The 26,409-nt window shown below is 49.7% G+C and overlaps 1 protein-coding gene across 5 annotated transcripts in view; it reads left to right on the forward strand.

Moving 5' to 3' along the window:
- The first annotated feature begins 2,702 nt into the window (after positions 1 to 2,702).
- ANKS6 (ankyrin repeat and sterile alpha motif domain containing 6) overlaps positions 2,703 to 26,409 on the forward strand; it is a 63,668-nt gene continuing 39,961 nt past the window's right edge. For 2 of the 5 annotated variants that reach the window (XM_050762098.1, XM_050762100.1), the window contains exons 1-8: positions 4,833 to 8,666; positions 13,900 to 13,944; positions 14,616 to 14,820; positions 16,232 to 16,338; positions 18,470 to 18,618; positions 20,105 to 20,303; positions 21,074 to 21,123; positions 24,450 to 24,653. In XM_050762098.1, coding sequence (XP_050618055.1) covers positions 8,087 to 8,666; positions 13,900 to 13,944; positions 14,616 to 14,820; positions 16,232 to 16,338; positions 18,470 to 18,618; positions 20,105 to 20,303; positions 21,074 to 21,123; positions 24,450 to 24,653 — 1,539 coding nt within the window. In that variant the 5' untranslated portion in view covers positions 4,833 to 8,086. Of the gene's footprint in view, positions 3,062 to 4,828; positions 8,667 to 13,899; positions 13,945 to 14,615; positions 14,821 to 16,231; positions 16,339 to 18,469; positions 18,619 to 20,104; positions 20,304 to 21,073; positions 21,124 to 24,449; positions 24,654 to 26,409 lie in introns of those variants that run through there. The other 3 variants (XM_050762097.1, XR_007719934.1, XM_050762099.1) reach the window with 3 other exon arrangements.

Below are 26,409 nucleotides of genomic sequence, written 5' to 3' on the forward strand. Positions count from 1 at the left end.
CTGATTCAGTAGATCTGGGGTAGGGCCAGAAAAATCTGCATTTGTAACAGTGTTGCAGCTGGTGCTGGTGCTGCTGCTGTGTGGGACACACTTCAAGGACCACTGATAAAGAGAGAGAAGGTATTTCATTTTGTGACCATTGTAAATGAGGTTGTGTTCTTAATTTTGTTCTCAGCTAGAATGTTATTGGTGTATTGAAATGCTATTGCTTTTTATACATTGATTTTCTGTCCTGAAACTTTACTGAATTTGTTTATCGTTTCCAGGAGCCTTTTGGCAAAGTCTTTAGGGTTTTCTATGTATAGATTAATACTACTGGCAAAGAGAGAGAGTTCGACTTTTTCTTTTCCTATTTGAATGCCTTTTATTTTTTTCTCTTACCTGGTTGTCTGGCTAGGACGTCCAGTACTATGTTGAATAGGAGTGGTGAGAGTCTTCTAACAGTTCTCAAGGGGAATGGTTCCAGCTTTTGCCTATTTAATATGATGTTGGCTATGGGTTTGTCATAGATGGCTGTTATTATTTTGAGGTATGTTCCTTCAATCTGTTTTGAGGGTTTTTATTATAAAGGGATGTTGGATTTTATTGAAGGTCTTTTCTGCATCTATTGAGATGATTATATGGTTTTCATTTTTGATTCTGTTTATATGGTGAATCACATGTATTGATTTGCGCATGTTGCGCCAACCTTGCATCCCAGAAATAAAGCCTCCTTGATCATGGTGAACTGACTTTTTGATGTGCTGCTGGATTCTGTTTGTAGTATTTCATTGAGGATTTTTGCAGCTATGTTTATCAGGAATATTGGCCTGAAGTTTTCTTTTTTCGTTGTGTCTCTGCAAAGGACATGAACAGACACTTCTTAAAAGAAGACATACAAGCAGCCAACAAACGTATGAAAAAATAGTCAACATCAGTCATCATCAGAGAAATGCAAATCAAAACCATAATGAGACATCATCTACACCAGTCAGAATGTCAATTATTTAAAAGTCAAAAAACAATAGGTGCTGGTAAGGCTGTGAAGAAAACAGACTGTTGGTGGGAATGCAAACTAGTTCAGCCACTGTGAAAAGCAGTTTGGAGATTTCTCAAAGAACTTAAAATAGAACTACTATTTGACCCAGCACTCCTACTACCAGGTATATACCGAAAGGAAAATAATTCATTCTATCAAAAAGACACCTGTATGTTCATTGCAGTGCGGTTTACAGTAGCAGGGATATGGAATCAACCTAAGTGCCCATCAACAGTAGATTGGATAAAGAACATGTGGTACAGAGTCATATGTAATGGCTCACACCTGTAATCCTGGCACTTTGGGAGGCCACAGCGGGCGAATCACTTGAGCTCAGGAGTTTGAGACCAGCCGGGCAACATGGTGAAACCCTGTCTCGACCAAAAATACAAAAAATTAGCTGGGTGTGGTGGCACTCGCCTGTAGTCCTAGCTACTCGGGAGACTGAGGTGGGAGGATTGCTTAAGCCTTGGAGGCAGAGGTTGCAGTGAGTAGAGATTGCACGATTGCACTCCAGCCTGGGTGACAGAGCAAGACAGAGAGAGAGAGAAAGAGAGGGAGGGAGGAAGGGTGATAGGGAGGAAGCGGGATAGGTAGGGAGGGAGGGAGGTAAGAGAGGGAAGGAAGGAAAGAAATGTGGTGCATATACACGATGGAATAAGACGGAATACTACGGAATACTATGAAGCCATAAGAATGAACGAAATCATGTCCTTTGCAGCAACATGGATGGAGCTGGAGGCCATTATCCTAAGCGACCTAACAAGAACAGAAAACCAAATACTGCATGTTCTCACTTATAAGTGGGAGCTAAACATTGAGTACACATGGACACAAAGATGGGAACAATAAACGCTGGGGATCGCTAACCAGGGAGGGATAGAGGGAACTCTAGGCTGAAGAACCTCTTGGTGGGTATTATGCTTACTGCCTGGGTGACGGGATCGTTGGGACTCCAAGCCTCAGCGTCGCGCAGTGTACCCATGTAACAAACCTGCACGTGTACCCTTTAATCTATAATAAAAGTTGAAATAAAAGAGAGAGAAAAGGTACAGGAGGCGCTTGTAGCCCCAGCAGCCCGGCCCAGATGAAGGAGGGGCATTAAGGGCACTGCAGGACACTGTGAGGAAACAATAAACCCGCTCGTTCCTTAATTCAGCCGCTTCCTTATTCTGGAAGCGCAGGTTCAGTGCCAGAGGCTGGGGTGGGGTCAGCGGAGCCCGCTAGTAAAGTCAAGGCCCATGCAGCTGCGGACTCAGACTCGGGCCCAGGGCCCTGGCCGCAGCCTGAAGAGGGGATGGGGTCGCCGCTCCCACCTCTGCCCTGGCAGGAAGTCTCTGGAGCTCCGGGACAGGGCAGCGAGCGGGCGCCGAAGAGGCAGAAGGGGACACGCGGGCCTGCAGCGGGGTCTCCTCTGAGCTTCCCTGGACTCCCAAGTGCGGGCACTGGAGGTGCGCAGTCCTGGCCTTGGCGCGCTCCCGGCACAAAGTAGGCGCGCGGCCCCGGCTCCAGCGCGCTCCCGGCACACAGTAGGCGCGCGGCCCCGGCCCCGGCGAGCTCCCAGCACACAGTAGGCGCGCGGCGCGGGCGGGCGGCCGGAAGGGGGCGCCGGCGGGCGGTATCCGGGGGCGGAGCCGACGCGGCCGGCAGGGCGGACGGGCGCGGGCCGCGCGTGGCTACGGCGATGGGCGAGGGCGGGCTGCCCCCGGCCTTCCAGCTGCTGCTGCGCGCGTGTGACCAGGGCGACACGGAGACCGCGCGGCGGCTGCTGGAGCCGGGGGCAGCGGAGCCAGCCGAGCGCGGCGCGGAGCCGGAAGCGGGCGCGGAGCCGGTGGGGGCCGAGGCGGCCGGGCCCGGGGCCGCAGCAGCGGCGGCAGTCGGGGCTCCGGTGCCCGTGGACTGCTCGGACGAGGCGGGCAACACCGCACTGCAGTTCGCCGCGGCCGGGGGCCACGAACCGCTGGTGCGCTTCCTGCTGCGCCGCGGCGCCTCGGTCAACAGCCGCAACCACTACGGCTGGAGCGCGCTCATGCAGGCGGCCAGGTGAGGCGGCGGGGCTCGGGGGCCCTGGACGCGGCCCCGGGCGGCCGGATCTCCCCGGCGGCCAGATGTCCCGGGAGGTAAAGAGTTAAGGACTCCTTAGAGTTGGGATGGTAAACTTTGAGTAGTCTTTGGTAAACTTTGAGCATAGAAATGGAAATACTTTTGTATTAACATAAAATCAGATTCTTAGAAACTTTGGCCTTTCAGAATAGAATCTGGAGACAACGAACAGAATCGTAGAGACTTAGAACCTTAGAGATTTAATTCATTTCTTTTTTTTTCTTTTTTTTGAGATGGAGTCTGGCTCTGTCGCCCAGACTGGAGTGCAGTGGCGCGATCTCAGCTCACTACAAGGTCCTCCTCCCGGGTCCATGCCATTCTTCTGCCTCAGCCTCCCGAGTAGCTGGGACTACAGGCGCCCGCCACCACGCCCGGCTATTTATTATTATTATTATTATTTTAGTAGAGGCGGGGTTTCACCGTGTTAGTCAGGATGGTCTTGATCTCCTGACGTTGTGATCCGCCTGCCTCAGCCTCCCAAAGTGCTGGGATTACAGGCGTGAGCCACCGCGCCCAGCCTGATTTAATTCATTTCTTATTGCAGTAAGGGTTTCCTCAGAACCTGCTTTCCCTTCCTGGCTTGGCGTTGAGGATGTTCCGAGACCAGGCAGAGTCACCACCAGGGCAGTGGTGGACAGGCCAGGCAAAGGAACGAGCTTGACCGGAAAGGTTTGAGTAGCTCTGGGGGCAGTTGACCCATTTTGGAGACGTTGGGGAAGGTTTCTGGTAGAAATGATGTTTATATCCACGTGGAGATAACCTCCACGTGGATGCCTGAGAATTAGCCAGGACAGAGCAAGTGGGATGTGGGAAGGGCATGATGGGAGGCCCATGCAAAGGCTTGGGTGCACGAGCTGGTAGGACTAGTAGAATTATGTATGAGTAGAATGATGTACTAGTCCCCCCTGGAGAGAAGGCGGTTGCCAGGGAATGGGGGGAGGGGGGAGCTGAGGAATTTACTGAGTGAGGTTTGTGACTGCAGCACTAACGTGCCTCGGAGTGTCTCGGAGACCCCTGATCACCAGTTTTAACCAAGTTCTGCAGGATAGTCTGAGCCTGGGTATTTTAAAATGTGCTGTTCCTCAGTTGGTGTGACACCGACTATATATTCAGGTAGCATCTCTGCCTGTGTTGAGTTGTGCTCCGGCTTTCTGCTGCGTAATTCATACCAAAAGGTCAAGTTGAGGAGTAGTATGTATGGAAGACTTCCAGAAGGATGTATAGTGTGTCTGTCCCTCATATCAGGGTCAGCAAATGCATGGCCCATGTGCTGACACTTTCCAAGCCTTGTGCTCTTCTTCCTTGGATCTGGATATGCCCCAGAATCCTGCTCAAAACCGCACCCCTGGCAGCCACCACACTGGGTCTAAGCGAGCATCTATTTATCATCCCAGCTCTCTGTGTGCATCAGGCCAGACTGTCAGACACCCTGTGCCTTTGGACTCTTGTGGGTGTTTTAGTATTAGAAATGGTGACGTTAGTGTTTTTTCTTTTTTTCTTTTTTTTTTTTTTTTGAGACAGAGTCTCGCTGTCACCAGGCTGGAGTACAGCGGCGCGATCTCGACTCACTGCAACCTCCACCTCCTGGGTTCAAGCGATTCTCCTGCCTCAGCCTCCCAAGTAGCTGGGAGGCACGTGCCACCACGCCCGTGCCACCCTGCCCAGCTAATTTTTGTATTTTTAGTAGAGACAGAGTTTCACCATGTTGGCCAGGCTGGTCTCGATCTCTTGATTTCGTGATCCACCTGCCTCAGCCTCCCAAAGTGCTGCGATTACAGGTGTGAGTCACCGTGCTCCGCCGTGTTTTTTCCTGTTCTTAAAATAACAGGTAACCTTTGGCTGGGTGCGGTGTCTCACGCCTGTAATCCCAGCACTTTGGGAGGCCGAGGCGGGCAGATCACGAGGTCAGGAGCTCAAGACCAGCCTGGCCAACACAGTGAAACCCTGTCTCTACTAAAAATACAAATATTAGCTGGGCGTGGTGGCGTGGGCATGGTGGCATGCGCCTGTAGTCCCAGCTACTCGGGAGGCTGAGGCAGGAGAATCGCTTGAACCCAGGAGGCGGAGGTTGCAGTGAGCTGAGATCCTGTGACTGCACTCCAGCCTGGCAACAGCAAGACTCCATCTCAAAAAAAAAAAAAAGTAACCTTTATGGAGCACCTACTTTCAGTCAAGCACTGTGCTAAGTGCTTTAAATGAATTAACTCATTCGATCTATACAAAACCTTAGGAAGGAGGTACTCTTGTCATCCTCATTTCATAGATGAGGAATTGAGGAACAGAGAAGTTAAATAACTTGCCTAAGTCACATAGCTACCAAGTCGCCAGACAGATGCACACTTAGGGAGGTGGCTCCAGAGCCTGTGCTCCCAGCCATGAATCCTGTAACTGATAGTTTCCCTCTTGATGTTGGTGGCGAGGAAGCGGCTTGCCAAATTTGCCCGAGACTTCTCTCCTAGGGACAGGGTTGCATAGTGTTTACGTTCCTTCCCTACCCTTCGTTTCCTGCCTGCCAGTGGGGCAGAGCTGGACTCTCAGCCCGGTGCTTTGAGAGGGGAAAATGTGTGCCAGCTCTTTAAACACAGGTGTTAATTGCTGAAATTCTTCAGTAATCACAGCACCTGTTCAGAAAGCCTCTGGCATGCCCATCTCCAGCAGTTACCTATTAGAAACTTAGCCTCCACAACATTATCTCAGCCTTGCTTGAATCCTTTTTTATTTTCCGCATAGTTGAGTGCTCTCTTGGGCTACTCACTAATTCAGAAAACATTCCAAATTTCACTATTTCTGCTCTAATTTGGCCCTTTTTTCCTCCTTAAAAATTGGTTATACTGGAGCTTCGATTTTGAGTCCAGGTTCAACTTTTGACTTTATCACGTTCAAACTGAGAGGCTTTAGATTAATTGCTTTCCACTGTAATCTTCAGTTTCCTAATCTGTGAGTTTATCTCGGGGTTTATTAAGATCAAATGAGATAAAAATGTGACAGCACCTTGTAATCTGCTGTTAGGGATTATGCTAGATTTTATCTCATGTTCGATAACTAAATAGTGTAATCTTTTAGAAATCTCTGCTACAGTAGAGGATACACCAGTTCTTCAGTGATTTCCACTGCTCACCTCTGGACCTTCCCCTATGTGGTTATGCCATTTATGCATTCATTTACTCAGCTAGTTTGACAAAATTTACTGAGCCCTGATGTGGATCAGCTACTATGGTAGGGGCTGGGGAAACAACATGCCTGGAACCCTGTCCTGTCCTTGGAGAGCCCGCCACTTGTATTAGGAAGTTGGTGGGTGCAGAGAGAGAATTAGAGAAAGAGGGCTCACTTGCAGCCAGCGGCAAGCCCGTGGAATTAGGTGCTTAGAAGAGGGGCACTGACCTAGCCTGGTGAGGGGTGGTCTGGAAGCTGCTTGGAGTGGGTGAGATCTGAGCCGACTCCTGAAGCAGGACACGGTTGGGGGTGTGCTGAGTAGATAAGGACAGGAGAGTCCTCTGATGGTGAAGGTGTGGGGGAGGCAGCGGGAGGAAGTGAGGTTGGCAAAGCAGTCAGGTCTTCGGCAGTCAGAAGCTGGCGAGTGACAGATTTGGGTTTGGAGAATATCATTTGGGGGTCACATGGAGGATGGGCAGGAGGGAACATGACTGGAGGCGGGGAGACATTGGGGTGCAGCTTTCTGCATTGAGTTGGTTTTAGTTTGCCTTGTCCCTTTCTGCTCTGGGAGTGGAGGTCAAGAGGCCCAGCCCCCTGCAGCTGATGGAGCTGTGTCACCAGGCTCTTGCTCCGCGGCTGAGGAGCCTCATGCTGTTCAGGTTCACATCCCAGAAGGTATTCAGCTGGAGCCTCGGACAGAGTTCAGCCCTGGCCCGGCCGCTAGCTGCCAGGAGGAGGGAGGTCCTGGGTTTAGATGAGGTGCAAAACTGGCGCCCGGGAAAGAGGGCTGAGCATCGAGAAACCCAGAAAGCTGTCTCACAGGTGCAGACATGACAGTGGCTTTGTGGTCTCGAAAACCTGGAGTAGACAGCCCCCGTCTCGTCATTGTTTTCTCGTTAGTCCGGGGCTGCTTCTAGCTTGGAGATACACAGCTCCGAGCCCACCAGAGACACCAAAAACATAACTTTTCTGCCCTCTGGTGTTAAAAGAAGGAAGAGATATTGCTGGGAAGAGGCACCTGTTTTCCTTCTCCTCTTATTAGGAAGTTGGTGGGTGCAGATTTGTCTCTTCAGGGGCCCAGCAGTGACTTCATTGAGGAACATCTGGCCTAGGCTGGATCCTCAGCCGCCTGCAGCAAACATTCCTGCCAGCAGGTGGCAGCAGGCCTCCAGGCTGCAATGCCTAGCCCATCTGCTGACCACAACCTTGCCACACCTCTTGGCATGGGGTGTGTGCTTTTGGGGATGAGGGGGTGGGTAGAAATGAATCAGACATGGGCCCTGCCTGTGTGGAAATTAGAGCACAGGCAGAGAGACAGATTCCCAGGCTATAAAACAGAATAAAATGGACTGTCTGAAATGTAAGAGACAGCATGGTGTAGGGGAAAAAGCAAGGGCAGTGGGATTCACACAGACCTGTCCTGACCCCGATGCCGCCCCTTACCAGCTGGGTAACCCTTGGCATGTTGAGTAATGTAACATGAACAATTGTAATAGCTAACAATTGCTAACATTGATGTAATGCTTCCTGTGGCCAGGCACAGAGCCAGGTGCTTTACATACAACTCATTTAATCCGCAACAACCCTTGAGGTAGGCACAGTTATATCCCCATTTTACAGATCAGGAAATGAAGGCACAAAGAAATCAAAGTTCTTCCTAAAGGTCATGCAGCTGGTGGTGGGGAGAGCTGGATTTGAACCCAGGCAGGGCAGCTGCTCACCTTCATAATGGTGCATTCGTATCTGTGGGACTGGCACAGTGCTTGGCACCAGAATAAGACTCTTATTATTAGCTGTCAGGACTAATAATTCATGACAATTCAGGACAACAAAAGCTGTCTCCGGAGTGCTGTGTGTTTAGTGTCACTAATTCTCCATCTTCCTGGCAGATTTGGGCATGTGAGTGTGGCACACCTCCTGTTGGATCACGGGGCTGATGTCAATGCCCAGAACCGGCTAGGGGCCAGTGTGCTCACTGTGGCTTCTCGGGGCGGCCACCTGGGTGTGGTGAAGCTGCTCCTGGAAGCCGGTGCCTTTGTGGACCATCACCACCCTTCGGGCGAGCAACTGGGGTTGGGCGGCAACAGGGATGAGCCCCTGGACATCACGGCCCTGATGGCTGCCATCCAGCACGGGCACGAGGCCGTGGTGCGTCTACTGATGGAGTGGGGTGCGGACCCCAACCGCGCAGCCCGGACCGTGGGCTGGAGCCCACTGATGCTGGCCGCACTCACTGGGCGGCTTGGAGTGGCCCAGCAACTGGTGGAGAAGGGCGCCAACCCTGACCACCTCAGCGTGCTGGAGAAGACCGCCTTCGAGGTTGCACTGGACTGCAAGCACAGGGACCTTGTAGACTACCTGGACCCGATGACCACCGTCAGGCCCAAAACAGGTCAGGCTGCATGCCCCTCCGTGACTTCACAGAGGACCCCAAATTGTGTTTATGTGGCTTAAGCTGAGGATTGCTCTACTGGAAGGACACACAGAACTCAGAGTCCAGCCCTGCAGACCAGTGAGACTGAGGAAGTGGTGTGCTTAAGTGTCAGGGGGTTGCCTGTGACATGCAGGTTCTGGGCCCACTCTCTGCAGAGTCTGATTTGGTAGCCCTGGGCAAGAGTCTAGAAGCCTCCATAACAAGGCTGCTTTCCCCAGCCACATCATTCTGATGCAGTTGGTTCTGGGGTCCTTCTAGAACAAGGTTTGGCAAACTTTTTCTGTAAAAGGCCAAATAGACTGTATGGACCATACGGTCTCTGTTAAAACTACAGTAGTCACTTCTGCTAGAGTAAAAGCAGCCTTACATATGTAATGAGTAAATGAATGGGTGTGGCTATGCATATAATATGTAAATGAGTCAGTTGTGGCTAGGTTCCAATAAATTACAATTACGAAAACAGGCAGTGGGGCATATTTGAGCCATGGGCTATAGTTTGCTAGCCCCTGCTGTACCATAGTGTGCCTGACCTCCTCTGCCCTGATCATTTCTCAAACCCTAATTCATGTAAAATTGGTGAAAATTAGTTTTTTTAAAAACATCTAGCAGTGTGTCTTTTTTTTTTTTTTTTTTTTAACTTCTTGCCATCTCTCTGGCATGTAAAGAGTTGTCTAAACAATCCTTAGCAAATCTGCCACAGGACATACCACGTTTCAAAACCTCTAATGCACCATTTGCAATAAGATCGCGACACACAGCCTTGGTACCCTCTGTCTATGTAAAAGGCCTGACTTCGATGGCAGGATTGACAGCCAGGGAGTAACAGTAGGTGGGCTGCAGTGTATATAAGCATCTAGCTCTGAGAGGTCAAGAACTGAAGAAAGTAGCTTCAGGCACGTTGGCTAAAAAGACCTGAAAGTGTTAAGTTTGTTACCATTGAAAGAATATACAGTGGCCCCATCAATTAAGAGATGCTGAAAATTTGGTAAATGCTTATTAGAAATATACTCTCCAAAAAAAAAAAAAAAGAAATATACCATCCAATCAGAACAAGTCTGAAATAAACATGTTTTAAAAGCCTGTAATGACAGAGAGGTGGCAAAAATGAAGAGGACGCTCAAATGAGAAGGAAAAAGAAGTGAAGTTTAGGAAGGCCTATCTGAAGCCAAGAGAACTCTTACTTTGTCCAGGTGGGAAACTGAGGCCCAGAGAGGGAAGAAAGCTGGTCAAAGGTCACACACCCATTGGAAGCTGAGTGAATGGCACTCAGGAGGTGAGGATTCCATGGGAAGAGCACCTAGAAGTGATTCTCCCACCTGCACCTTCTGCATGGGCTCTAGAAGCTGGTTTAACGCGTGACTCTTCTGAGCCTTTGCCTCATGTGTGAAACGGACACAATGACAACTACTACAGGGTGGTGGTGAGCAGAAGGCAGGTTATCCTCTGGTGTGTGAGATACTCAGCACAGTAGAGTGTTAGGGACTCATAAAGGCTTGCAATTAGAACTTAGGGCCCCAGTCTCCTAGGACAGGGTTTTGTTTTGTTTTTGTTTTTGACACAGGCCATTGCTCTCCTTTAAAGGTTTGGGTTGTTTGTGGCGGGGATGGGGAAAGGATCTGCCTTTCCCAGGCCCTGTCGTGCCCAGCACACCTGCCATGCTGAATCTCCCCTCGCCCTCGCAGGGACCCTCTGAGGAGGGTGTTCCCCCATTTTGCAGGGGAGGGAACTCAGGCTCAGAAGTGGACACTCCAGAACTTGCACCTGCCCGTGCGTGCCGAGCTGTGCCTCTTCTGCTGTGTGTGTGTTTTCCTTCCCAGGTTTCCTCAGCCTCTGCATCTTGAATCTTCATGGAGTGCCCTCGGGCTTAGCTTCTCACAGGCCTCACTTTAGGGATTGTCCTGGCATCATGGGATGGTGATGCCCTCGTTTCACCAAGACGCAGAGGCTGAGACACATTGGTGGATGTGGCCAAGGTCACTGTCTACTTGGTTCGACCCTGGCTATGCCCCTGCTGGCCAAGGGACCTTGAACTGGTTGCCTGAGTTCACCAAGCTCCCATTTCCTTCTCCACAAATGGGTGGTAGGAGTGACACCCGCCTCAGGACTGCTGTGGGGGTCACGTGAGATCCTCCCTGGCCCAGAGGGAGCACATGAGAACTGGCGTTACTCCACAGTGTTGTCGGCGTATTTGACAGGAGCGAACCTCGGGTCTTCCAGCAGGATCGGGTCATGTTCCCATCAAGCAGACCCAGCCTGAGGCTCAGTTCTCCCACTCTGTACCTGGGTGGTCTTGGTGATGTTAATTAGCCCTGCAGGACTTCAGTGTCTTTTTTCATAAAATAGTCACAATAAAGACACTTTTCTTGGGAGATTTTTGTGAGGAATAGTAAGATCATGCCTGTAAAATTTTTATCGCAGTGCCCTGGCACATACACAACATCCAATAAATGGAAACTTATGTTTTGATTGATCATACATTCATTCTGATACTTCACAAATATGTACTGAGGCCTGCTATGTATCAGACACCTTTCTAGGCACTTTGGATACATCGGTTAACAAATGAGATTCAAATCTCTGCCCTTGAGGACCTTGGCCTCGATAAGGGGAGATAGGCAGTCAATAGGAAATATGCATATTAAATATATAGTAAGGTAGGTGGTAAGTGCCATGAGGTTAAAATAAAAAAAAAAAGAGGGCAATGTAAAGAGGTTGGGTGTGGCAGAGCTGGGACAATGCAGGCTGCTGTGTCAAATGGAGTGGTTAGGCAACCTTGAGAAGGTGGGACTGCAGCAGACATGCAGGACCTGAGGGAGTGTGTTGGCCATGGGGGATCCCTGGGAAGAGCCCCAGGTAGGGTGCAGGCTGTGCTATTGATAATGACAGATTATGAGATAAATAATAGGAGCCCCAGCTCTTACTGTGCCATGCCTGGAAATCCAGCCCCCACCAAGGCCTTGGAGGTCCCCTGGTCTCTGCCTTTCATTAGCAGCAGGACAGGGTACCTTTGATGCAGTAGCCGTCATTGTGACGCCCCTGACTCCCCATTGAGGTTGTGGTGTGGAGGTTGGAGCAGATTTCTTTTCCTTGGGATGGGACAGGGTCCCTGGGACTGCTTGGATATAGTTGAAAAAACTGAGGCCCCAAGTGAGGAGGAGACGTGCCCAGAGTCACTGGGTGTCAGGACACAACTGCACCTGCCTCCTGGGGCCAGGCTCCGCTGTCAGTGATTAACTTGTGTCAGATGGTTGCTTAGCAGCAAACACTAAGACCAGGTGACACTCTTCTGTGAAAAGGTCTTGGCATGAGAAGACCCCCCCCCCACAGCAAAGATGGTTCGTGAATACTTGGAGGAACATGACATATTTTTTAAAAGTCAGGTGCAAAATTGTTTCTTGATAGTATTTCACAGGCAAAATTGATGTACTGTGTCCTGTGGCAGTGTCTGTACTTCTCATGAAGAATTCTGGGATTCTGGCCAGGTGTGGTGGCTCATGCCTGTAATCCCAGCACTTTGGGAGGCGGAGATGGGTAGATCATGAGGTCAGGAGTTCGAGACCAACCTGCCCTAGATGGTGAAACCCCGTCTCTACTAAAAATGCAAAAATTAGCCAGGTGTGGTGGCAGGTGCCTGTAATCCCAGCTACTCTGGAAGCTGAGGCAGGAGAATCGCTTGAACCCGGGAGGTGGAGATTGCAGTGAGCCGAGATCTTGCCACTGCCCTCTAACCTGGGAGACAGGGCAAGACTCTGTCTCAAAAAAAAAAAAAAAAAAAAAAAAGGAATTCTGGGGTTCTGGCCTGGAGCGGTGGCTCACGCCTGCAATCCCAACAGTTTGGGAGGCCAAGGCGGGCAGATCACTCAAGGTCAGGAGTTAAAGACCAGCCTGGCCAACATGGCGAAACACTGTCTCTTACAAACATTAGCCAGGTATAGTGGCATGTGCCTGTAATCCCAGCTACTCGGGAGGCTGAGGCACAAGAATCACTTGAACCCAGGAGGCAGAGGTTGCAGTGAGCCGAGATCACACCACTGCACTCCAGCCTGGGCAACAGAGTGAGACTCCATCTCATAAAAAGAATTCTGGGGTCCACCTTGCTGGTTGCTAGTAAAGAAATAATTGTTCTTTGAATGGGGCTTTAACATTATCATTTGATCCCTGCAACAGCCAGATGAAAGGGATGTTATCCCCACATTTGTGATGAAGAGGCAGCTTACTCTAAAAATGCGCACTGAAATTCTTATGTACTGACTCCACACTCAGTGCTCCTTGCCCCGGGCTGCAGCTTCCTCCCAGCTGCTCAAGAGGGCTTATCTGGACCAGAGTCAGCCCAGATTCACAAGTTCCCTCTGGCAGCTGCTCCGTCCCCTGGGATCAGTTAAAGACTGCAGAAGGCCTGCCTTCAGCCCCCTAGCAAGCAGACTGGCCATGAGGATGCCTCCTCTGACAGGAGCAGGGTACCTGCTGGCCCAGGCTTGGAGGAAGGTGTGGGATGAGCATGTGAGAGAGGGGCTAGCATCTGGCAGCTGCAGCAAGGCTCAGCTGTGCAGGTAGGCATGGGGGTCTGGCCCCAACCTAGCAGCCGGGCTTCAGGGTACAGCATGAAGATGCCCAGTTGGGCAGTGGCCTTTGGGCAGCTGTGTCTGCAGGTTTGGGGCAGGGAGCATGTTCTGATTGCTTCTTACATGGGAGAGAAAGAAAACATGAGCATTGGCCCTTCTGTTGGCTGTGTCTGTGAACTTCCGTAGAGCTCAGCTGCTCGGTATGTCAGCAGCAGATTTGGAATTATGATTGTATGTTTAGTTTTTAGAAGAAAAAAAATTTTTTTAAACAATGTCCATAGGAATCCAAGATTTTCCAAGACCCCAAGACTTTTCAGTATATCTAGGAAAGGATATGCCAACATTTGTTTTGCCTAAAAATGATTGCTTTATTTGCATGAGATCAGGGCCGTGATCTGCTGCTCTTTTGTGTTTTGTTGGCAAGATCTGTCTCTGAAGTGTTTTCAGATGTTCTTTGGTAATAAACCTTCCAGAAGGGCTGCTGGATTTGTCCATTACGTAGGTCTCCAATTAGATTGCTTTTGAGAATTAGATGCTTTTTAAAGCCAGGCTGTGTTGTTACACCCTTGTGACTTTTCTGTTATATTAAACCTTTCCGTGGTTAACTTTTAAAATCTTTGTTTACCCAGATGAAGAGAAAAGGCGACCTGATATTTTCCATGCATTGAAAATGGGTAAGCGCTTTAGAAGATCTTTTTGGATATTTAAGAATACAGAACTACATTCTCCCAACCTAATATTTGTAGTCCTTTGCAGGGCCACCCAGGTTATTTGAGAAAGAAACAGGCATTTTGGTGTTTGGTGTTTGGAAGTTCAGATCCTGGAGGCCAGTATTTATTATGGAGCTCTGCACATAGACTCCAGAGGGCCTCCAGCCCCACTCCAGCCGAACACTGGCTAGCTATATGCCCCAGCTCTTCCTGCCTCTGAAATGCCTCTCTGCATACCCATTCCAGTCTCTTTGTGACAAAGAGACATTTAGCCTAAAATTTTCTCTCTTGATATAGACCCTTCCTCCAGGAAGCCTTTCCCGATCCTCACCCCACAGCAAGACCTGAATTCTCCTTCTGCCTTCTTCTGTGTCCTTCATCTGTTCTCTGAAGACACTAACAATACTTCTGTCTTTTAGTAACACTTCTCCCCATTCGTGTGCTTGTCTCTGTCCCGCCTAGACTGAGGCATTTGAGAGTCAGCGCGATCTCTGACCCCCTCTTAGTATCCCCTATGGTGCCCAGCAGCCCACTGCAGAGGCAGGGCCAGCAAGTGTTGGTTACGTGAACCACAGGATAAATCAGCTTATGGTCCCAGGCCCACAGATCACCCAGACTCTTGCTTGTGTTTGTAGGAAACTTCCAGCTGGTCAAAGAGATTGCCGATGAAGACCCCAGCCACGTGAACTTGGTCAATGGGGACGGGGCGACGCCCCTGATGCTAGCAGCTGTTACAGGGCAGCTGGCTCTGGTGCAGCTACTGGTGGAGAGGCACGCGGATGTTGACAAGCAGGACAGCGTGCATGGCTGGACAGCCCTCATGCAGGCGACCTACCATGGGTCAGTGCCAGCTCCACGCCCTCAGCAACAAGGCCAGACATATGTTCTGGCCTGAGATGGGGGTTTCCAGTGGGCTCTTCTGGTCCTGAGATGCTGCATACAAACCCCAGGACTGTGACGACATTGAGGCATGCAAAAAAAAAAAAAAAAAAAAAAAGAAAAAAATGAAAGCGGCACAGGTTCATTTTATTTCCACCCTTCTGTGTCCAGATTTCCTGTTCTCCCATCACAGAATTTCACCAGTGGCCATGAAAAACCATGCAGCAGAAGCATTTTATGCAGAGAGATAAGGTTCTCTAGGTTGGTTTCAGTTGAACACAGTGACTGGTTCATTGGAGTTTTCACACTGAGATATAGTGACCTCCTTAAGTAGCCCCTGTATGAAGTAAACATTGGTGATTCATACCATTGTCATCTTGTGATGATTGATGGTGAGATGTGTCCTACCTCTCTCCTTTTGAATAAGCTTCAGTGTTTACAGGGTGCTTATGAACCCCTTCTTATGTGATCATCCCAGCAGGGTGGGCTGTCATCCTCCTGGAGGCCTCCTCTTTGGGGTGGGCATCTTGTAGCTGCTAAGTTATCTGATTCCCAATTAGAGGTTCTTTCCTTACCCTCTTTTAGGTGATTAGATCACTTTCCTGTGTCATCTGAAAGCAGTTTGTTTTCTTCTTTGATGAGCATTGAATGCCAAGATGAAATTTTATTTCAGACACCTTGGTCTGTAGGAGACTTACCCAATGGAGATGTCCTGGTTTAGGGTGGAAGAAGTGGGGTCTCCCATGGGGTCAGTGATTTTTGGGCAGAGCCCTTGGTTTGGTCCTCTTCCCCTTCCCCTTTCCCTTTCCCTTCCCCTTCCCCTTCCCCTTCCCCTTCCCTTCCCCTTCCCTTCTGTTTCCGACAGTATCTCACTTTGTTGCCAGGCCGGAGTGCAGTAGCGTGATCATGGCTCACTACAGCCTTGACCTCCCAGACTCAAGCAATCCTCCTGCCTCAGTCTCTCAAGTAGCTGGGACTACAGGCTTGCACCACCACACCCAGCTGATTTTTAAACAAAATTTTTGGTAGAGACAAGGCCCCCCATGTTGCCCAGGCTGGTCTCAAACTCCTGGGCTCAAGCCATCCTCCCGCCTTTGCTTCCCAAAGTGGTGGGATTACAAGTGTGAGCCACCACATCTAGCCTCGGTTTTCATTTTGTTCCTGGAAGGAACACTTAGACTTTGATTTAAATCATGTTCCCGCTTGACCTGCCCACGTGCTAGGGAATGAGAGAATGAGACTGTTTGCCCTTCCATGCCCTTCTTAAATGCTCAGAGACTGAGCCTTGTAGTTAATGTTGTTGGTTTTGTTGCCCAGGAGCAAAGCCATACTTTTGCTTTCAGTGAATGTAACTCTAGCATTTTCTTCCCAGGAATAAGGAAATTGTCAAATATCTGCTAAACCAAGGGGCTGATGTCACTCTTCGTGCAAAAAATGGATACACAGCCTTTGACCTGGTGATGCTGCTGAATGATCCCGGTGGGTAATTTCAAGAAAAGGGTTGTAAATCTACCCAGCATTTCTCCGGCTGGGAGTCAAGACAACCACCTCCTCTGTGACTTGTATTTTATGCACTTGCTTATTCGTGGGGGAAAGTCATTCTCAAGTGTCAGGAGCTTACCACATGATCCTTAGGCAAGTCCCTTCCCTCCCCAGTGGAGCACTGGACTTGGACCAGGTGGCCCTGGGGGCTTCTTCCAGCACCAACCTCCTAGGAGTCTCCAGAGAGGGAAGGAAAATAAGACATGTCTGACTTCGCAGTCCACACACACTCTAGAATGGCATCTGTGCTTCACAGCCAGAAATCCTGAGTCACGCAGGTGGAAACATAAAGGCCCCTTTGATAAGCAGAATGGGAGATAGAGCGATGGCCCCCTCAGCTTAATTGTGTAGATAGAGGCTGCAGGGTCAAGGGTCCTGTGCTGGGAATGTTGCCATTAGTTCCACCCCTCTTGGTCCTCAGCTGGTACCTGCTACTCCTCTTTGACCCTCCCCTGCTGTGACAGGCCCTCTTTTGGGACCTGGGCTTCTAGTTAGCCAGCTCAAGGGGAAAGGTCTCTGATCTGTCATCTTATTACCCTGGAGTTTGAACCCAGAGAGAGAGAAGCTCCGAGGCCCTTCTGACCTACTAGGCTTGAACCCTGTGCTGGGATTCTAGCTGTTGGCTGTGGGGAGAGAAGACTTTGACGTCTGTAGTCACAAGTCACCTGCTGGCCCTCTTAACTAGAGAGGAAGCCAGCAGGTGTGCCCTTCCTCATCACAGCACCACCACCCTTGCCACCCCTTCCCTGCTGCAGGCCCCTGCACTTCACAGATGCACACTTGGTTCTGTTTGACCCTCGAAGAGGTCTGAGAGGGGAAGCAGAGGTTCACATCCTCTTGAAGAGATGAGGTCGCCAAGACTCGGGAAGTGATCTGTCCCAGCCAGAGAGTTGGAGTCCTGTGCCCCAAGTCTAGTGATCCTACTCCACCTAATTGGAGACCTTCTTCACGTGCCAAGACTTGTTTATTTGGCATCAGTCCCCAGCCACTCTCGCTGGATCTCATACACACTTTTTCTGACAAACTTATCTTTTCAGTGTTCCTCTTCTCCCTAGCCTCCACTGCCATTTATTCCCTTTCCCAAATAAAACAGCCTGTTCCTAGGAATATTTTTCCTAGTGGGTTTTTTAATAAGGTGTTTACACAAAACTTTTGAAAAAACTCATGCCTATTATTGAGTACTTGGAGAGAAAAAAGAAATAGCCCTGCGTGGATGGCTCACGCCCATAATCCCAGCACTTTGGGAGGCTGAGTTGGGTGGATCACTTGAGGCCAGGAGTTCGAGACCAGCCTGGCCAACATGGCGAAACCCCATCTCTACTAAAAGTACAAAAAGTAGCCAGGCATGGTGGCGGGCCCTGTAGCCCCAGCTACATGGGAGGCTGAGGCAAAGAATCGCTTGAACCTAGGAGGTGGAGGTTCAGTGAGCCAAGAATGTGCCACTGCACTCCAGCCTGGGTGACAGAGCAAGACTCTTGTCTCAAAAAAAAAAAAAAAAAAAGAAATAGTCATCAAGAAAAAGCATTGTTAATAATTTGGAGTAGTTTCTTCTCAATCTTTTTTGCAGTGCTTTTTTTATATAACTGAGTTGGGTTCATAATAACTTCATAATACTTAATATTTTTAAGGCACTTGTATTGCTCTAAAGGAATTCCCATGAATCGTCAAGATACCTTTGTGTGGTGGGTATTAATGTCGCTGACTTGTACAGAGGCACAGAGAGGCTTTGTAATTTACGTGCAGTTACATAGCCAGGGAGGGACAGAGGCAGAATCTGAACCTCTGCAGCCTGGCTGTGAAGCCTGCGCTTTTAAACACACTGTCCGCCCTGCGTTCCTCATGAGAGAGGACTTCCGGTTTTTCTTTCTGGTTAAGTAGGTTAAGCCCTGCTGGCTTTGTTTGCCACCTTTTGAAGATCAGATGGAGAGGCAGGTGCCTTGATTCTGGAATTACACAGGCCCTGGAGCTGCAGGACTGAGTTCTAAGTCTGATAGGGGTCATCTTGAGTCTTCTCCTCATGGCCCAACAGACATATTTGCAGGTAAAATGCTGCCTTTTGTGTCCATAGACACGGAACTTGTTCGACTGCTGGCATCTGTGTGCATGCAGGTGAATAAAGACAAAGGCCGTCCGAGCCACCAGCTGCCCCTGCCCCACTCGAAGGTCCGACAGCCCTGGAGCATCCCAGTGCTGCCTGATGACAAGGGTGGGCTGAAGGTTTGTCTTTTCCTGTCTTAAAGGGGCTTAGGGGGCCAGGGAGATGGGGGCTGGCGGGGATCCTGCTGCCTCCTATGCACCCAGGCTGGTTTTTGCTGGGGAGTCCCAGCAGGGGTGGCAGGTGAGCTGGTGTTGAGCAATAGGAAACAAGGGGGACCAGGAAAAACTGGGGTGACTGTGACCATGTTGTGGCAACAGTGGCTGCTTTGTAAGAATGTGGGTCCACGCCTGTAATCCCAGCTACTCCAGAGGCTCAGACAGGAGAAATGCTTGAGCCTGGGAGGCGGTGGTTGCAGTGAGCCGAGATCACGTCACTGCACTCCAGCCTGTGCGACAGCGCACGAGCTTGTCTCAGAAAGGACTGTGGGTCCATATTACTAGATCTCTTTTTTTTTTTTTTTAAGGAAAAAATAGAAATCCAGATTTTGATATGGAATCTTAATGCATAAGTATAGGGAATTTTAGAAAATTCTGCATGATTTAGTACTGAGCTGGCCAAAGCAAACACTTCTCTTCCCAAGGAATCCATTTGCAGCCTCTGCTTTACTGTGCAGGATATTTGCTGATCGTGCCACTCTAGGGTCTCCCTGCAGTCCACAGGCCCTGCCAGCTTCCTGGAAACACCAGAAACAAACTCTAGTGGCTGCTTGTAACTGCAAGCTGAGACTTCCTCTTTGGATTTCTCATCTTCCACGTCCTGCTCTACTTGTTTGAAGTCAAACTTACTTTATGCCTGAGAAAATAAAACAACACACTGGTTTTGTCTGCCCACCTCCCCACTCTGCATGGAGCGGCAGCGCCTTCTGAGGGCTGCAGACTCGGCGCTGGCTCAAGCTCTGCATCCTTCCTGACTGGTGTTCTCATAGCTCCCTTCGTTCCTGCTTTTACTGCCATTTCCATAGGCTAGGCCCTCACAGACGCCGTTCGTGGCTGTTCATTAACCTCTGAGTGGTCATGGGTTACAAGTGTTCCCGGGAGGTAGTGCCTGTCCTCTATAGGTGAGGATCAGCTGTAGGAGCGACTGGCCCAGGCCCTGATATAGAGATCCTGATGCCTCTCATGTTATCACCAGAGCAGGAGGAGGGAGATTATGCAATGATAGACGCTTAGGAATCTGGAGCTGCCTCTGTGTCCATCTGTCCCTGTTTCACTGTAAGACCTCAAGTAAGTCAGCAGTCCTGTCTGGGTCTCCATTTCTCACGTGCAATGAGGAGATTGATTAGATGAGGGATGGCAAATAGGGTTCACTGCCACCTCCAGGCTATTGGAAATGACTGCCTAAGGTATGGATCAGGAAAGATTTAGTGAGTAACCATGGCTTATTGGGAATGGGTGCTATTGTTGATCAGTAATGTCTGTCCAGGCCCCAGGAGAGGGGAGGGCAGGCACCTGTGAATGTAGTCACTGTCTCTGGGCTGGGTGGGTCCTGGGCCTGCTCTCCTTGCCCTTCCTGGAGCATGACTTCTGCCCTGCGTTCCTTTGGCAGTCCTGGTGGAACCGAATGTCCAATCGGTTCCGAAAGCTCAAACTGATGCAGACGTTGCCCCGCGGGCTGTCCAGCAACCAGCCTTTGCCTTTCTCTGACGAGCCTGAGCCAGCTCTGGATTCCACAATGAGGGCTGCCCCCCAGGACAGGACAAGCCGCTCTGCACTGCCTGATGCAGCCCCTGTGACCAAAGACAATGGTGAGAAAAGCCTGCCCATGCAGTAGAATTTTTGGAATGGTCTGAGCCTGCACCCTCTGCCCTTCATCCTACCTCCTGGGCTGCTGTCAGGGGTGAGGTGATGTTGGAATGTGACACTGGAGCACAGAGGCTGGTCTGGTAGAAAAGAGACTTAGGCAGGGACACACCCACCAGGAGTGTGATAGAATGAGAAGGTGCTGCCCAGTGGCAAGAGGCCCAGGTTCCTGTCCCACACTCCCTGCTGAAGGACGACAGGGAATCATCCTCTCTCTTGCTTTTGGTAGGTGGTTTTCCCCACTATGAAATGTGATTGGTCTATCACACTGAAAGCATCTTGAAATAAAATGAGTTACTGGGAGGGTGTGAGTAGTGAGCTCCCCATCACTGGAGGTATTCAACAGCTTGGATAACTTTGTCAGTTTGCTGAAGGAGATTCCCATACTGACTGGAACATGGATAAGATCCCTTCCAACAGTCAGATTCCCCATAACTGGATTAGCTCCTCTGGCACTACTGTCTGAGACAGACTATTGAGCTGGGGGCACCACTGTCTGACCCAGCACGGCAATGGTTTATGGAAAAGCTGAAAACATTCTCCAATATACCTTTTAAATGCCTGCCTTCTATTAAAATATCGAATACCAATTATTATTAAATATTTAAGCACCCAGGAGAGTTGGTTTTCCAGGATGAAGCCAGCCCCAGTCACTCATCCTCATGCTGTGGACACGTGGAAGGGTCATTTCAGGAAATTTCCATTTGTCTCTCAGGTCCTGGGAGCACAAGAGGAGAAAAGGAAGACACGTTATTGACAACCATGGTGAGCGTGGGGCTTTTCTAAAAGCATTTTAGGTCTCTGGCAATCATCAGTTGATTGATTTACAAGGAGGGATATGGGCGTTTGTCTGTCTTTGTGGTGGTCACAGATAGAGTTGGTGATCAGAATGTGTAACAATAGGCTTAGCTCTGGCACTGAGGAGTCAGAACAGATGCCAGCTCTAAACTGGAGAGGGCTGTGCTGGTGCTCAGCCGATGGGTGTCAGCCCTGGCCCTGTTCTCAGGGAGGCAGGGGATTGAGGGTAGGAATTGATGGGCAGCATGAGAAATGAAGACTCACCATTTGGGCTGTGGAGAACCGGGGAGAGAGGAGTCAAAGAGGAGGGTATGTGTCCAGCTGGGGAGGCCTCAGTTTCCTCATCTGTAAATTAGAGATGTATTAGGATTAGGGTCAACTGTGAGTAACAAAAAGTCCCCAAATAACAGTGGTATAAATAAGATAGCAGCCTACTTCATTCAAGTAAACAAAGTTCAGAACTAGTATATGACTCCTTGGAGTTAGGGACTTGAGTCCTTTTTGCCTGTTGGTCCCCCATGTGTGGTTTCTATTTCTAAGGTCACCTCTTGGTTCAAGATGGCTGCCAGAGCTCTGGCATCACGGCCTCATTCCAGCCAGCAGGAGAGAGGAGTGGAAAAGAGGTAGCCATGGGCACATGCCAGCTGTCTTTAAAGAAGTTTCTTGGGGCCACGAGCAGTGGCTCACGCCTGTAATCCCAGCACTTTGGGAGGCAGAGGCGGGTGGATCACCTGAGGTCAGGAGTTTGAGACCAGCCTGGCCAACATGGTGTATTTTTAGTCTCTAGTAAAAATACAAAAATTAGCTGGGCGTGGTTGCAGGCGCCTGTAATACCAGATACTCGGGAGGCTGAGGTAGGAGAATTGGTTGAACCCAGGAAGCAGAGGTTGCAGCGAGCCAAGCTCGTGCCATTGCACTCCAGCCTGGGTGACAGAGCAAGATTCTGTCTTAAAAAAAAAAAAAAAAAAAGGTTTCTTGGAAACAACTTTGCTTAAATCACAGCGGGGAAGCTGGGAAATGAAGTCTTTGTTCCAAGTGGTCCTGTGCCCATCTAAATAAACATCAAGTGTGTCATTTCTAAGATGTGAAAAATAGATACTGGGGGACAGTTTGTAGTCTCTGACTTTGGGGATTCCTCATGGTTATGGTTTTTAAACAAGATCACTCCCAGGAAGTTCTTAGCCTAGGGTCTGGCCCAGAATAAGCTCCGTGGTATGAACTTGGATGTGTTACCTCCCCTCTCTGAGTTTCACATTCCTTTCCTCTGACATGAGAGCTTAATGGTTAAAGTTGGACTTGAGTCCCTTTAGTGTTAAGACCCTAATACTAGCCAGCAGAGGGCAGTGTTGCAGAGGACAAGGGAGCAGCGGGGGCTCCCAGAAAGGCTTCAGCAGCGTCAGGAACTGCAGAGCCCAGCGAGGAGTCCTGACCCAATCTGCCCGCGGCTCCCTGCCACCCCAACAGGTGTAAATTGATGATTCTAACACTGACTGTGGGAGCTTGTGCTGCCTTACATTTGATCATGTTATTAAATAGCAATAATTATTTTTGGTGTGAAGACAGAAATGCTGTTTTAGAAATTTTGGAAGAAGCAGTAAAACATAAAGAAGGAAAATAAATTCGCCCCGATCACACACCCAGCTATAACCGTGGTTGGCATTTTTATGGTATATGTCTTTTGAGTATTTTTTGTAAGCAGTTTTTTAGCATGAATAAATGTGATATTATATGTAATAATAGCAAATACCATAGCTCTTACTAAGTACCAGCTACTATTCACCGCACTTTGCATATATTAGCTCATTTAATATTCGTGAGGTTGGCACTGTTAGTATCTTTCCCATATTGTGTTGAATCCAATTTATTTGTGATTTGTATGTTGTGACCATCTTTTCCATGTCATCAAACACCATGTAGCCACATCATATTTAATGGCTACGTTAGAACATTCCAGCGTAGGAACGTGTCTCTTTATCTAAGACTGAACTGTCAGACTCTGGGATTTCTAGTTTTTTGTTATTTTAACAGCTCAGATGCATGTCCCTATACCTTCATTTCCCCCACTTGCCTGATATTTGCTCAGGATGAATACCTAGAAATGGAATTCCTGGGTCAAAGGTTGTGAATGTCATTGGCTTCCAGAATGATAGCAACAATTTAGACTGTTACCCCAGGGAGGGAAAAGACCCTTTTGTGGTGGTGGGTTTGTCGCTGAGTGTCCAACTCAACCCTGTTTGCTAGATGAGCTTGTTGTGGTCTAGAGGGAAAGAGGGGACAGCACTTGTTTACAGACTGTCAGAAAAGCAGGACAGAGCCAGCCTGGGAACCCGGGAGGTGTACTCCTTCCGTGACCCCTCATGCCCTGTAGAGGGCGCCAGTGTGCCTGCCCACCCATAATGGGTGGGGTGGCCTGGCTGCTCCGCTGATGGGCATGTGCAGCCGTCGGTGTGGAGATGCCCGCCTTTCTCGGCTTCTGAGGCAGGTTTAGCTGTGGGATGCCCGTTGCTGCAAAGCACCATCTGGCAAAAAGTTCACTGTTTTTTCTTAATTAAGGTGAGCGTGATCTGTGAACACTTTCCTTGATGATCTAACAGTCATTACTGTGTAGATTTTATATTGACCCCCAAATCACATTTTCAAAATTTAAAATTAAATTAGAATTAAATGTTAGCAGCAGGAGGCGTGGCTGGAGCAGGCTGGTTTGTGGGGGGCTGGGGAAGAAAGTGGTTGGTGCTGGGCCCTAGCCCTTATCCCCTCCCCTTTCCTCCTTCAGCCCCAACGGCTGCTCAGGCTGGTCTCTTTGCAGCACTGCATCCATGTCCTGCTCCTCTAGGCTCCAGGCCTTTCCGTATTCTGGCCCCTCACTTGGTCTGGAATGCCCCTTCTGGTCTTCACTGGCCCAGCTTAAACTGTCATTCAAGCTCAACTCACCCCCCACAAAGGCGCCCTCACTGCACAGCAGTGGCGCCCTTCCTCTGTGTTCTCCCAGTTCCCCTGCGTCCCCCATAGCACACCAACATCATCTGCTTCTCCGTGGCGCTCTGTCTCCTCTGCCCCATTCTGATCTTGCTGCTGTGGGGAGAGATCCAGGAGAAGCCTGGCATTGGCACAGAGCAGACATGGGTGTTGTGCGGTTACTGGGAGGAAAGCTGCAGATGCCACATAGCTCCTGGCTTAGGTGGAGGGGCGGATGGTGGCGCCATGCCCCAAGAAGCAGGAAAAACATGGAGTCTTTCCCACAGAGTTGGGAGCCCTGCTGGGGTCTTGTCTAACCCTCAGCCTGTCTTTTTTAGCTTCGAAATGGAGCTCCCCTCACCAGACTGCCGAGTGACAAGCTGAAAGCAGTCATCCCCCCATTCCTACCTCCTTCTAATTTTGAGCTGTGGAGCTCTGATCGGTCCCGGACGCGTCACAACGGGAAGGTAGACCCCATGAAGACCGTGCTGCCCCAGAGAGCCAGCAGGGGCCACCCTGTGGGTGGCGGGGGCACAGACACCGTAAGTTGTCTTCTGACACACTTTTACACATCACTCACTGCTCGCTGAAATCATGGTGTGTTCCAGGCAGAGGGACCTCAAACCGACAAATCCAGAAGGATCGCAACGTTTTTTTTTTCTTTTGAGTGGATGATATCCTTTTGTCTAATGAAGCCCTATAGAGCAACTCAATATGGAAAATAGATTAAAATGTTGAGGTAGCAGGGAACATCTGTCCCCTTACTGGAACCCTAGAGCTCCAAGGAGCACAGTTTGAAGACCTGATGTATCTAATCCAACCTTCCTTTTAGTAGATGAGGAAACTGGGACCCAGGGAGTGGGAGTAATAGCTGAAGATCACCAGCCAAGTGCTGGTAAACCACGATCAAGAGCAAACACTCAGTGGCAACTGTGTGTGCTACCGGTGTTTTCTTGTACCCAAGAGTGTGACTTCTGTCCTTTTGACTGTATTGGTTTCTAACTTGGTGGCTGTTGGTCTGTTTCTGAAATTGACAGCCCTGTCAATGTGGAGGGTCTCTCTGTGTATAGCCTGTATCTAGATGGTAGATGCAGCAAACAGGCAAGACGAAGGGATTCAGGACTGACCCTGTCGCCGTGTGCTGGGTGATTGGAGAAACTTACAGCCTCTATCTCTATAAGATGGGGCTGGCCCCAGCACTCACTGCTGCCTCCTAGGGCTATGGTAGTATCAGATCACCAGCAGGAGACCAAGAGCCTGGCGCCTGGAGATACTCTCAAAACAGGCAGGACAGGTTTGCGTTTAGTCCCCTATTCTTGATCAGGTAGGAACATGGGGGAGTTGTAGAACCCATCCCTGAGACCTCTTCTATGGCTGTGTTTCCTTGATAATTTAACCTTAGAGGGACAGAACATTGACTTGCTTCATTTGCTCAGTGAACATTCACTGAATCCCTCTGCCATGTAGCCCAGTCAGCCCCATTCTGCCCTAGAAGAGGCGGTGGTCTGGGTGGCAAAGACACAGGCGCAGAACATGAGGCAGGGAGCAGTGTGAGGAGTGTGCGAGCACCAGAGAGGTGACTGTGTGTGGTAGGACACTCAGGAGGCCTCCAGGCAGAGGCAACAGCTGAGCTGGGATTTGCAAGCTGTGGAAGAGTTTTCTCCCCAGTGGAGTGCAGGCAGCAGCATCCCAGGTAGAGGGAGAGAGAACATGAGCTATAGCCTTTGTAAGTGTGTTCTGTTTTGCTTACTCAGCAGATGGGCCTCATTCTGGGCCCTGGGGATCTTGTCACTGTCCTTCCCTTAGGAGTGCCCACAGTGTGGGGCCAGGGCCCTGGGATCTGTCACTGTCTCTCCCTTAGAAGTGCCCACAGCAGAGGACCTACAAGAGGACTTTTGTTTTGGTGTCCTATGGCTGCTGTAACAAGTCACCTCAAACTGCATGGCTTAAAACAACAGAAATGTATTCTGTCACGGTCCTGGAGGCAGAAACCCTGAACTCAAGGTGTCAGCAGGGCCCCGCTCCCTCCGGAGGCTCCAGGGAGATCCGTTCTTTCCTCTGACAGCTTCTCTTGACTCTAGGCTTCACTTGGCTTGTGGCTGCGTCACTCCAGTCTCAGCCTCCATGGTCACATTGCTTGCTCGTTTGTCAAAATTCCCTCTGCCTTTTCTCTTATGAAGATACATGTGATTGCATTTAAAGCCCACCTGGAAATTCCAGGATAAGCTCCTCCTCTCAAAATTCTTGACTTGAGCACATCTTAGGTAAGCACATATAAGCTCATCCTCAGTCTCGTGC

Source organism: Macaca thibetana, chromosome 15 (assembly GCF_024542745.1).
Source record: "Macaca thibetana thibetana isolate TM-01 chromosome 15, ASM2454274v1, whole genome shotgun sequence".
NCBI lineage: Eukaryota > Metazoa > Chordata > Mammalia > Primates > Cercopithecidae > Macaca > Macaca thibetana.